General features: G+C 54.4%; 1 protein-coding gene across 1 annotated transcript; it reads left to right on the top strand.

Moving 5' to 3' along the window:
* Positions 1-707: 707 nt before the first annotated feature.
* Positions 708-11,477, top strand: NCLIV_020800 (cyclic nucleotide-binding domain containing protein; the record flags this gene model as incomplete). The annotated part of the gene is made up of 15 exons (XM_003882276.1): positions 708-951; positions 1,815-1,952; positions 2,308-2,583; positions 3,158-3,244; positions 3,410-3,537; positions 3,780-3,936; positions 4,303-4,401; positions 4,908-5,050; positions 5,343-5,712; positions 6,321-6,560; positions 6,936-7,793; positions 8,585-8,933; positions 9,355-9,430; positions 9,854-10,219; positions 10,530-11,477. 15 exons carry the CDS (start codon positions 708-710, stop codon positions 11,475-11,477), a joined length of 4,479 nt encoding a protein of 1,492 aa, XP_003882325.1.
* Positions 11,478-12,669: the final 1,192 nt, after the last annotated feature.

The raw sequence follows: 12,669 nt of genomic DNA, 5'->3' as shown, positions 1-12,669 counted from the left end.
ATATATATATATATACAGTACACATATATATATATATATATATATATATATATATATATATATATATATATATATATATATATATATATATATATATATATATATATATATATATATATATATATATATATATATATATATATATATATATATATATATATATATATATATATATATATATATATATATATATATATATTTATATATATATATATATATTTATATATATATATATTTATATATATATATTTATATATATATAGATTTATATATAGAGATTTATATTTATATATATATTTATATATATAAATTTATATTTATATATATATATATATAGATTTATATATATATATATATAAATATAAATCTCTATATATGCGCCAGAGCCTGCGTCTGTGCGTTGTTTATGACTTGGGCACCCCGCGGACAAGCATCGGTGTTCCGATCAGGAAACGCAACACACTCAGTCGCGTCAACCTGCTGCGCTTTCGCCAAACTGCACAGCTCTCGCCTACCTTTTCTGTTTTGTTTTCGAGCGACCAAGGCAAGCCGGAAAGCGACGACGATTGCTTATTTAACCTGCCCCTCTACGAACGACAAAACATGAATATGCATCTATATATGCATCTATCTGTTACCTCAACTGCATATATATATATATATATATGCTTCGGTGTGCGTGCAGAACTTTTCGTCAGCGCACCGCCATGTGGCTCAGAATCTTTCACTGTCCTAAAAGCCGATGCTTTTGTACTGAAAGACCGTCTCCGAGTTCGATCCTTTTTCCCCGCCTTTGGTGGGTTTGCCTTCAGGTCCGCAGGATTCAAGAGCTGGGCAAAGGGAACAAATTCTTCAAGGAACTCGACGCTGACATCTGCTTCGAGATGTGCCGCCACATGACCTACCTCGAGGTGGAAGCAAATCGGGTTCTCTTTCACAAAGGCGATACAGGTGCGAATCTGGCCAAGAGGGGGCGGCGGAAGCGACCCCGCAGAAACAGCAACCGCCTACGAACTCCGCCGAGGAACCGTTTCTGTTCTATATCGCCTTATGAAGATGCTTCCCGCGAGAGAGAATACTGCATGCATATAGATATATATATATATATATATGTAGAGAGAGAGATAGAGAGATAGAGACAGAGAGACATACAGTCGACTCCCTCTATGTATATGTATATATGTACACACATATATTTCTATGTGCATATATATATATATATATATATATATATATGCATGGAACGTCTGAGTGTTAGCGGTGCAGGACGGAAAGGCGCAAACCCGAGCGACGTCACAGCCTCTGGGTCTCCTACATATATATATATATATATATATATATATATATGGATGTCTCCCTGATATCAAGGTGCCGTGCGCCAAGTCGATTTCTTTCTAGTTCCCTTGTTTGCGCGTTCCGTAGAGGAGAGCCGAAATCGTGCAACGGTCTACTCTCTCGTGTTGCTTCACGTGCAGCCTGTGCTCCTTTAGGAACTCTCAATTCGGAAGCGTTCAAGTATCACACTAGCTGATTAAGTTTACCAGAGACACGCCATGGTAGAGATCCAATACACAACTTTCTCTTCCGCGTTTCCAACCCCACAGATGCATACACGCACGTGCGTGGATGTACAAATGTAAGTGTGAATCTCTTTTCATACCTATGTGTGTACGCATATATATATATATATATATATATATATAAATACAAACATGAATATGGGCATTTCGATCTGTCTGGGTAGGCAGGGATGGAGCGTCGTTTTTTCGTTTTCCCTTTTGCCTCTCCTCGCGTGTGTGTGTCTGCCTGCTCAGCGGATGCTTGGTACCTCATTCTGCAAGGGTCTGCCGGAGTGTACGTGAACGAGACATCACGAGACTCCGCGGCGGCAGCGTCTGTGGCGCCGCCTGACGGAGAGCCAGGAAGGCCGCCCGGCCGAAGTTCGTTCGCAGGTCGACTTAAAAACACCTTCGCGGGCGGGCTCGGACAGGATAGAACAGGGCACAAAACACGAGGAAGGCGAGAAGCGAAAAAAGCACAAAGAAGCGAAGACGCACAGAGAGACCTATACGGAACAACGAACATCTCTCCCTGCAGCGGTTCGGATTTGGTGAAAACCTTCTCTCCTGACTGTCGCCTTTCCTGCCGACTGCCGCCTCGTTCGTCTCGCCAACTGTTCCGCCTCTGGGCGCCGCGCCTCCCGGGATGTGTCCTTTTCTATGCGTTTCACCAAGCCTTCGGTGTCGATATCTTCTTTCCTTGGCTCGGTCACGTGTGCCTACGGCTTCCTGTGAGGTCTCCGCTCAGGTGACCGGGGGCCGAGTTCTTGTGCCGTCTCCTCTTCTGCTCTCTCGCCGAGCGCTTCGGTCCGTTCGGATCCCAACGCCGCGTGTGGGTCTTCGCTCCTTCGCGTCCGTTTCCCGTACCGCATTGTGTGTGCTTCCGAATTCCCGTCTTTCCCTAACCTGCTTCCTGCTCTGGTGCCGATTGATCTAGCAGCTTGCCTTTCCTCGGCGCATGTTTTGCTCACAGACGAGGGACGGTCTTCGACTGTGCGCTACAGCGACGAAGTCGCGGACGAGGGTACGAACTCGCGGCAGTTGAAATGTTACTCGTCTCCACTTTGTACCCCGCAGGGTTCCGAGAGGCTTTTTAGTTGCATGCGGGAGATGTCAGCCACACAAAAAACTCAAAATACTGGAGGCTCCCGGCTCAGGCGCCACGCATTTAAAGAGGTGCGGTGGTCTGTACACAGCGGTGGGCGCGCGTCTGAATGTCAGCCACCCCGATACCTCTCTCAGAACCCCGTGGCATCGTCACAGACTCTCACCCTTGTCTGGAAAGAAGCGAGAAAAGAGCTTGAGACTTGAGCGGCTTTTTGCGCGACACTGCCTGTCCGTCACGGAAGAGGTCCTCAAAGCTGCGTCGACGCAGAGATGAATCCGATGGGCCCCGGTGAGGGGTATGTGCGTCAAAGTTTCTTCTCACACTTTATGTACAAGTGCAGAGGAGGTTGGCAGCAATGCGTGTGAGGGAGTCCCATGCAGATACGTGTCCAACCGAGCCTGCAAACGCAGTTCAAGCAGTCTTGATTTGAACGTTGGCGATCGCGCTGCCACGCCGTTGAGGAGCTGCGAACTCTTCTCTCTGCCTCCAGAGTACGACGCTTCCCTCGACTTCTCCCGCATCGACATGGACAGCTGCGTCGCTGTGCTGGGCGTGGGTGACTCTTTCGGAGAGTTAGGTGAGCGCGTGGCCTGCTGGGTTTTCTCTCTCCCTTGGCTCTTGTCTCGCTCTTCTTGCTCAAGGCTCCGGATGCCTTCGTGTGCCTGCCACTCTTCGCAATTGCCTCCCTTGCGTCGCGCCGTCTTAAATGCACCCCGTTTTTCGGTGCGGGGGTTTGCCTCAGGTTTGATTCGCAACGACGTGCGATCTGCAGCGCTCATCACCAAGACTGCATGCGCGTTTCTCTCTCTGGACAAAGCGTCCTTCGACCAATGCCTCAGAACGTCTCTCCAGAAGAAGACCGACCAGAAGGTACCGCGCCTCAACGAGACAGGGCACCTCGGAGGCTACCGACTCCTGAGCCTTTCTTCGGACTGTGCCCACGTGGGACCGCCAGAAAGAGACTCGTCTCCGGGGTTCGATTCGACGCAGTTTCGTGTTTTCCAGATCGCGTTTTCTCGAGTCGTCTCCTTCTCTCGCTCGTCCCCATCTTCGGCGGCCCCTCAACTGCGAGTCGCTCCGACTTCGCTTGCGTTTTTCGTGGCGCCGTTCAGGTGTCTCAGCTTCGCGCGGTGCTCCCGGGAGTCCGCGATCTGCGCAGACTGATTGTGGAGCAGATGAGCTACTTTTTCCATCTCCACACGTTTCCGAAAGACTTTGTTTTTGTCAAGGAAGGCGACCGCTCGGACGCCCTGTTTCTCCTTATCGACGGTAGGTTCGGGATCGAAACACCTCGTTTCTTCAGAAAGCCTGGGCCCCCGGAAAGAAAGCGGTCCAAGAATCTCCTGAGACCGGCAGGCGCCTCAGGCCCTGCAGTCGCGCCCGACGGACAAGCTTTCTTCGTGCATCGATTCGACGCAATCCAGGACACCCATGCCACAATTATCCATGCAGGCAGAAGCCTGTGCAAACACAAAGATGCTACACGTATTAGGTCCTGCCGTTATCAAACAACTACAGGGGTGTCTGTGTAGGACTGCCGGCGTCCACCACATCCGGCTGTGTGTCTTGGCGTGGTTCCACGGTTTGGCATCGAAATCCAGCGCCCTGGCTCACTGTTGTGGCTGTTTCGAGCAGGCGACTGCGTTCTTCGGCATCATCGGCGAAGGCTTCCAGGGGATTTCGGGGCGTTCAAAGTTTTTTCTCCCTCGGCGCATCTGCCTGCAGCGAAGATCGGTGAGACAGGAAGAGGTTGGCGCTCCGGCGCATCTTCTCTCCAGTTTCGTTAACAACGCATGCGCAGGATAGGATCCCCAACGATTCCTGCTCTGCCTTCGAGAGACTTTCCACGCCCTCGAGCTGCGTCGTGCGTGCCCCTCTTCCCGGCATCCTCCGTCCCCGGCAGTTTCCAGAGCACCCGACCCTCTGCATCAACATAAAAAGAGAGACACTTGTTCAAAAGACCACAAACAGATACCAAAATATACTCGCATCTCCACATGCGTAAGGCGCAACTGCGTATCTCTTGATCTCCTTCTGGTCCCCGTGACTAGGATGTACACATGTATGTTCAAATACATAAATTATTCATATGTATTCATATATTCATATATGTGAATATATATATTCATATATATATGGGCACGATTACTGGCATGCATACTCCGTGCATTTTTGTTATTTGTTACACACGTGTGGTCGCCGACAGGCCACCCGCTTTTTTCTTTTGCTGGTGCATGCAGATGAAGTTGTCTCGCGGATTGGGAACCAAATGGAGGAAGGCGCGCGAGACGCCTGGTCTTCTGGCCCGTTTAAAGCCTCCCTGGGAGTCCCGTTTTTCTCGGACACTCGTGAAGGCGTCAGCGGCACACCCAAATTCTCGCAGGTACGCTTCGACGCAGCCCTCGCCATGTTGGGACCAGAAAAGGGCAAATGCGTTCGTCTGCAACGGGCAATCCCCGTTCCCGTCCCCTTCCCCCGCAAAGACTTCTATCCATTTCCCACCGCGTTTTTCCGCTGTCCCTGCTGTCCCACGTCTACCCCTCTCCCGCCGCCTGCCGCTGCCATCCACGTGTTTCCGTGCGGCAGCTCCTGTGGTGGATGCCTTCGCCTCTCTCGCGCTTCAGCATCTTGATTTCCCCCGCCGTCTCTGAGACATTTTGCCCTGTGCTGCTCAGTCTGCATGCGCTGCGCCTTCCGCTCCCGCGTCCGGGCGTCCGCCCTCGGCCGCCGTCGACTCCTTCGCGCGCAGTCCCGGTCACGCTCGCCGGCCGTCTCGAGCTGTCGGTCGCGAGGCTGGGAAAGGCGGTGGAGTTCCGACGTTCAGCGGCGCGCAAGATCCGCGACTTAGTGGGAAGCGAAAGGAGAGCTCGGACGACAGCCTGAACATGGAGGAAACGGCCGTTGGCCTTCTCGGGCGCGGGGCGATCCTCTGCGCGGCGTCCGTTCTCTTTGACCTCGAAGAGCCGCTGTCCGTCACCGTTCACTCGACGACTGCCGTCGGCTTCAAAATCAGCAGAAACGATCTCTACAAGCATTTGCCCGTGAGTACGTCGACCCACGCAGACCCGCACTGGTCACCGCACCCCGAGCCGAAGTTTTTTTTTGCCAAAGAGTCCCAGGAAAGGCTACTTACGAGTGACTTGCAGATCTCGATTCCCAGTCCATACTCTGCGCCTACGCGTCTGTGCAAAAGCACACACATGCATATATAAGGAGAAATAGATGTAGATAGGTAGAGATAGACAAAGACAGAAAAAGAGAGATAGAGACAGAAAACGCTAGAGAGATAGACAGAGACATATGCATATAGACAGTGGAAGAACCACACCTGCACGTATGCGAAAAGATGGGTACATACGCAGACGAGCCAATACGGACATGACCGAGGCCTCCTGCAGCTCGTTTCGCAACGGCGCCTCAAACGGTTTCCTTCCTCTGTGTGTTGTCCCGGGCGTGTCGCCTTTCTCAACCGTTTACGCAATGTTGCCGGCACGTTCACAGGGCGATCCGTATTCTTTTCTTCTCCCGTCCGCCGCGTTGCTCCTGCGCCGCTCGTCCCTAGCGGCTGGGTCGCGATTGCCTTTGTGCCTTCTGCCTGCCTCGTTGAACTGTTTCGGCGCGCTTCGCTGGTCTGTTTCTACGCGCTTCCTCAGAAGTCCAAGAGGCTCTTCGCCAACTCAGTTACCTCCTGCTGCTTCACCTTCGGGCGCGAGTTCAGCATCAACGGGAGCAGCTGGACCGCCTCGAGAAGGCTTTGAGTCTCCACGGGAATGCGCATGCAGCTGCGGCTGGGACAGGCCTAGGCGGCGAGGCAGACCTCGTTGGCCCACCTCGGTCTCGAGGCGCGCCGCACCTGGCGTCGACTTCGTCTTCTGGGGGCGTGGCTGCCTGCAGTGAGCCGGGTTCCCGGCGGAGGGGCGCTGGTGGCCCAGACGGAGGCACGGCTCCCGCATCTGCATGCGCGACGAAGTCGCGGCATCTTCTCCCTCTCGATTGCTCTCCATTTATCAGTCCGCAGAAGGAGGCGGCGCTCCTCTCCCAGAGCCTGATGTGCCGTCCTTTGAACGGTCAGGCATGCACAGGGGTCCTTTAGTCTTCGCGTTGGAACCTTCACTCCGAGTGCTTCTCACACCGGTTTTTCTGTCTCGTCCGTTCGCGGCTCCTGTCTGTGTTTTCCGCCTCCCCCACCAGACGCTTCCCGCGTCTCCACTCTCTCCGGGTGTATGTCCCCGTCACTGCGTTTCTTCCTCGCGCTCTCGTTCCTTCAGACCAGTTCGACCGCTTCACACGGAGTCTGGCAGATTTTCAGCCCCACAAGGCGCTGCTGCACCAGTCGACGCTTCTCGCCGTCCTCCAAAACCAGGATCTTGCCGGTTCGAGCGAACGACCCGCGACGCCGTTCTCAGCTCCTCTTCCTGCTCTCTCTGCGCCGCCCCCTTCTGGAGAAGAAAGCCACGTGTGGAAATCCACGCAGTTGCACCACCTGCTGTCTTCTTCTCTCCCCGCTTCTCCTTGTTTCCCTTCCTCTCCGAGTCTTGTCTCTTCGAAACGCGCCAGCGTGTCGTGCCCAACGCTGCCGGCGTTTGAGTCCGGAAGCCGCGGCCAGGCGCGCCTGCCTCATGCAGCGGCACCGGTTCGTCGCCTTTCTTCCGCTTCTGCGCTTCTGGGCGGAGCTGAGCCCGAAACGGGAGACAGCGGCGACGCAGGCCTCTCGACCCGTGAAGGAGCCTTCGGCACAGCGCCGGAGGCGAAACCCGAGAACGAGACGGAAATCGCGACGCGCGGGGCCGACTGTGAACGGAACAAGGACGGCATGTGCGAAGAGCGCCAAGGGACATGTGGCCCTTCATCGTCAAACAGGCAGCTGGGCGGGGGCACGCGCGGCACGACTGGACGCGGAGACATAGGGAAGACCGAGAAGGGAGAGGTTTCCGGAGAGAACACGAGAATGGGCAACGGGGACAGTCTGATAGAGACCGGACGGGGTTCCTCTCTACCCTGTCTCCTTTTGCCCGAGACGAAACAGGGCATACCCGTTTCGAAGGAGAGCGAACTCGACTCCTCGCCCTATCTTGTAATCTCCAGTCCGGTCGAGCACGTGCCTCAACCCAAACTGTCTGACGAGAGTAAGGCCCCTTGGGTGACGCAGCGAAAGCAGCGGAAAACAAAAGTAGGGCAAACACGCACCGAGAATGGACAGCGAGCAAAGGGGAGAAGTGGAGGGAAGAACGTTCGAAAGCACGACCGAGAACAGCTGTCGCGGGAACCTCACTAATGAGTCACCTCTGGCGCGTTACCCGTGAATGCCGACGAGTTTCTCCTCTTCCGGATCGACGCACGCCCCACACCGATGTCACCTCACGTGGGAGCTAGTCCCAGGGGAGGCATGCACCCAGGTGACTTGCCTGGAGTGGATGTTCAGCGGTCGTCATTTCGTAACGACGGGAAGGTCAAACACGCGAACAGGCACTTTGATGCCGCCGCTCGCGGAAACGGTGCCCTTTCACAAACGCAAATGTCCCAGAATGGGTCTACGAAGACCGATGGATATAAACAAATATTCATACATATATATATATATATATATATATATATATAGATAGATAGATAGATATACATATATATGCTGACAGGTGTAGCATCCTATTACGTATACAGGCCGACCCAGGTTTCCTGTTTGTATCTAACTGAGTAGAGAGGGATACTAATACCAAGGGACGCGATATCGGGTGTGAGTGCGGAGGGCAGTGCGCGTCGACATGGTTAACGAGAGGTGTGCGTGTTTCGGGCTTCGCTTTGGTTCGCGGGTCCCAGTTTCTTCTCGCGTTTCTTCCCACGACTCTTCACCGCGTCTCCAGGGGTGGAGCAAACGCATGCGCTTCAGACATGTGTCGCTCGCCCGTTCCCCTATTTGTAGCCCTCGAGTACTTCTTCACAGAGATCAGTCGAGACGCAGTTGCCGTCAACGACCGCTGGAGCTGCAGCAGCGCGTCGCCGGCAGCTAGCCGAAGAGCCGTACTCGGGCGCGTCCTGGAGAAGCCTGGAGGCGGTTGTTCTCTTCCTGGCGCAACGAAATCTCTAGCCAAAGGCTCGACCCACACGCGGAGCACTCCTGCTTTTTTCTCCAGCGGCGGCAGACTCTCTGCCCCGCAGAAAAAAGGTCAGGACCCTGGCGGATCCATCAGGGGCTGTCGCCCCGCCACACCTCTTCAGATTCGGCAGGGTTGCGCTTCGTTCGGCTGTGGGAGGCCGCACACAGTGAAGTGGTAGGAAAGCGCGAACATGCAATCCAGGGTTTAAACCGGAGACACCTGGCACCGCGCAGACCGGACAGCGTTGGAAGAAGGGCCAGCTGCCTTCGCATAGGTCGTTTCGTCTCGGGGTTCCCCCTAGGAGACTGGTCGCTCTTAACGTGGGGAGATGAGAGCTGAACTCCGTACCTTTCAAACCCTTTGCGGTTGTCTCGTCTTCGATGGATCCCTCGTCTGACCTCGAGGCAGGACATTGCTGGCACGCCTTTTCCTGTTCTCCGATCCACGTATCAGATGGGGGGGATACCACTGGGCTTCTCACGCCTGGGCACTCCCACAGCGACTGCACCTTTCCTTCGCACGTTTTCTCCACTGTTTGTCTCCGATCTGCTCACACGCATTTTGGAGGCACTGTCCTGCCGCGCTCCTGTTCCAGGGCCCCTGGACCGTTTTCCTGGCGACCGCGGTCGCAGTCCCGGAAGGCCCTCTGGAGCCCAGTCAGCGGTACCCAGGTCAGGCCCCAGAGACGTGGCAGAGAGTTCGCCAGGACGCCCAGCCCCAGGAGAGGCCGGGCGTCTCCGTCTTGCCTTGCCTCTCGATCCACCGGTAAGGCGAAAACGCGAAACGGTGACGCGTTCCTCTCTGCCATGTACATTAACCACCACACAGGAGCGTCGAGTTGTTGGCTTCTTCCAGGAAGGCACGGGAGGCAGGGGCATCTGGAAGAAGGACGATGAGAACGCGGTTGGACGGCGGTTCTCACCTTCTGCAAGGTGAATGAACGGCGTAAGCCTCGACAGTCGAACAGAAACACATCGCGAGGGACAAGAGCGGAGGGCTCTTCCTCATGGTTAGGCGAAACTCTTTTCGAAAGGCGTTCCAACCTCCCGTCAATCCTTATCTGCTGCATGCGTCCGGCGCCTTTCGCTGCTCAGCGGGGGGGCTCCGATGGCGCCGCCCATCCGACTCCGACAACCGCCGCAGCTGTCCGTCGCGCACGGCACGCGCAACAGCAAAAATTGGAGAAAATGATTCAAGCGGAGCACGACCGCCTGGATGAAGAACTGCGCAGGGAGAGGGGCCAGGACACTGAAGCAGCTCCGCGTGCGACCTTGCAGGCTCCCTTCCCACATGCCACTGCGGGCAAGCAGGACACGAACAGAGACACTTCCCATCAAGACAGCCACAGTGTCCCCCGGCTGGTGGGGCTCTCTGCGTCATCCACTGGAGATAGAATAATGCTACTGAACTGCGAAGGGCTCGGCGACGGCGACCGGATACTAACGGGTGTAACACTTGGAGTAAGCGGAGAAGGTCCGTAGGTACCACATTACACACCACACAACAAACCGGGGTGTCGGGATCAAAAACGGAAAAATTAACCGAGTCTGCCGATAGCCCGACACAACGGTCACATTGCAGATGACGGTACAGCGCCTCGCCTCAGCTCATGACCCTTCGCAGAATAGAGGACTGAAGAGACGTGTATATGCGGTCGCTGCGCGTCGCTGCTGCAGACCTACGGCAGGTGTCCCGGAATTTCTCATGTTTTCCGCCGAGTAAATTCAGCGTTGGAAGCGATGTTTGTTGTATCTCTGTCGATGTGCTCAGTCCCCAGGTGCCGGCTCGCTTCCGAACTCCAGGATCATCACAGCCCCTCCAACTGAGAATCCGCCGTCAGTGCTGAGTGACTCTCTAGCTGCAAAAGTCGTTGCAGCAGCATCGGCAGGTTTGACAGCGGCTGCGGAGTTGGGGTTGATGAATAAACCGGAGCGTTCGCATGTTCGGCGTTGCATCCTGTCACATCCGTCTCCGATGGGAACCGTGGAACACCATGACAGCGGGAAAGGGTTACTCGCCGCAAACGGAGAGTGCTGCGGAGATGCCCGGACCGTCCCTCCGACTGCTGAACCCGGCCGCTCCGGCTCACACCTCCGCCGAAAGCCAGAGGGGTCGTGGGATGTTTCTACGAGGATCTCAAGTGCACCCGCTGTAGACATCAGACACGCTGCGTCAGTGCGGACTGCAGCCACAGGCAGAGGAGAGATTGTCTCTGATCCTGCTGACCGTTTGACAATTCGGCGGCCGACTCTTCCGCGCCTCGACACAGCGCAATTGTTCCAAGCTTTCGCCGGAATTCGCCCAAGTGTCCAGGGAGAAGATGGCGGTGTCGAAGGAATACAAGCGAGGTTGACGGGAAGACCGACGACAGCCTTCGGCCTTGTGGGCCGCACCGCAGGGACAGCCACGCTAGGAGCTGCTGGACGAGTTGAAAGAATCGCATGGCAGTTGTTGGGTGTGGACCGAGAGCCGGACCTCGTGACGCGAGAAGGCTTTTCAGGCATATGGAGTCCCTCATGCCGAGCTGGGGGTGTCGGTGGCGACCGCGGGGTTTCTCTCAGAGGCGTCGCTGCAAGTAGTCAGGAGCTGGTGAGGTGGTTACCGGAGAAAATCCCGCGTATTAAGTCTGAGGTCTGTTTTACAGTGGCGTGGCAGGACATCAGCGTGCCTCCACAGAGAGATGGATATGCACGCGTACACGCGGTGGTGTGCATGTGACACACCCCATATCGTTCACCCGCATCTACGCGATCTAACGTGAAACGGAGTCTGCAGTAAAGCAAAAAGAATCCAGCATGTCTAACCTCAGTGTGTCTCGACTACGAGCTGCAGTTAAAGGAGGGAACTGCGATCCGGTGTCAGCTCATCGACTGTCCACGCGGCGACTGCTCCTGACTGGCATTGGGGTTCCAAGGGCTGAGAACGTAGCTGCTGATTTTGCAAGAGCTTAGTGTTTTTTCTTTGCAGGCAGCAAGACGTGGCCTGTCCCGAAACGGTGCCGGTAGGAGACACGGCTTTTAGTATGCTTCACGTGCATCACGTTTTCGGGTTCAAACGCTTTAGCGTTCACTAAGGAACGGGAAGCACGGATTATACTGTACTGTCTTTCGTGCCTTTGCCTGACCAAGTTCCTCAGGGTGGCGTGTTGCATTTTCAGTATTAGCGATTCCGTGACAAAACAGATGACGCTGGAGGTGTAACTTTCTTTATGAGTTCGTCCTGAGAGGCATAACCACAGAAAAACCGTTCGCTCCAGCACAGTCCGTCTCAGTTTGGGGACCGGTTTCACGCCCACGCTATCTCTTCTGGGGCACCTTTCAGTCCATATGTATTTACCTATTCAAAAAAGCTGCAAACGTCCACGGCCAATGGTAGCACTGCGGAGAAAAGACAGTCCAGGCAAAGGGCTCCTGTGTTGTCAGAGTTTCTGTTATCTTTGTTTAGACGCTTCGGACCTCGGGTGGGACCTTTCGTTGCAGCTCCCACGAAACGCCAGCCCTACAGCAACCCGACAGATGGTTCGTCAGCTCTATGGGAAAAAGCTTCAGGAACATTTGCAGAGACAGAAACGAGAGCTACTGATGTAATGAACCGCAAGACGTACTGGGTTTCTACTAGTCGAACCTGGAAAATACCGTAGAGCAGCGCTCCTCCAAGTGTAAACATCTTCAGAGGCAGAATCCTTTTCCAGGGCTGGGATACCGCGGGTTCCGCAGCTTAGTCCCTCCGTCTTAGTACAATCGTGGCTAGACAAGGTAGCGAACTGACTGCCATTAGGTAGGGCGTTAGATTAACGAAACGCCGTGTCCCTCTTGTTTCTTTGTCTTCGACTCCTCCTCTATTTGTTCCACTACCTGTTTCTGTATGTAGGTATTTCCACTTACAGCACATGCATGTGTAAGCTCACGCA

The sequence above is a fragment of the Neospora caninum genome, chromosome VIIa, assembly GCF_000208865.1.
Source record: "Neospora caninum Liverpool complete genome, chromosome VIIa".
NCBI lineage: Eukaryota > Apicomplexa > Conoidasida > Eucoccidiorida > Sarcocystidae > Neospora > Neospora caninum.
Note: the sequence above shows the minus strand (reverse complement) of the source record. Positions and strands in the feature narration are given on the sequence as shown.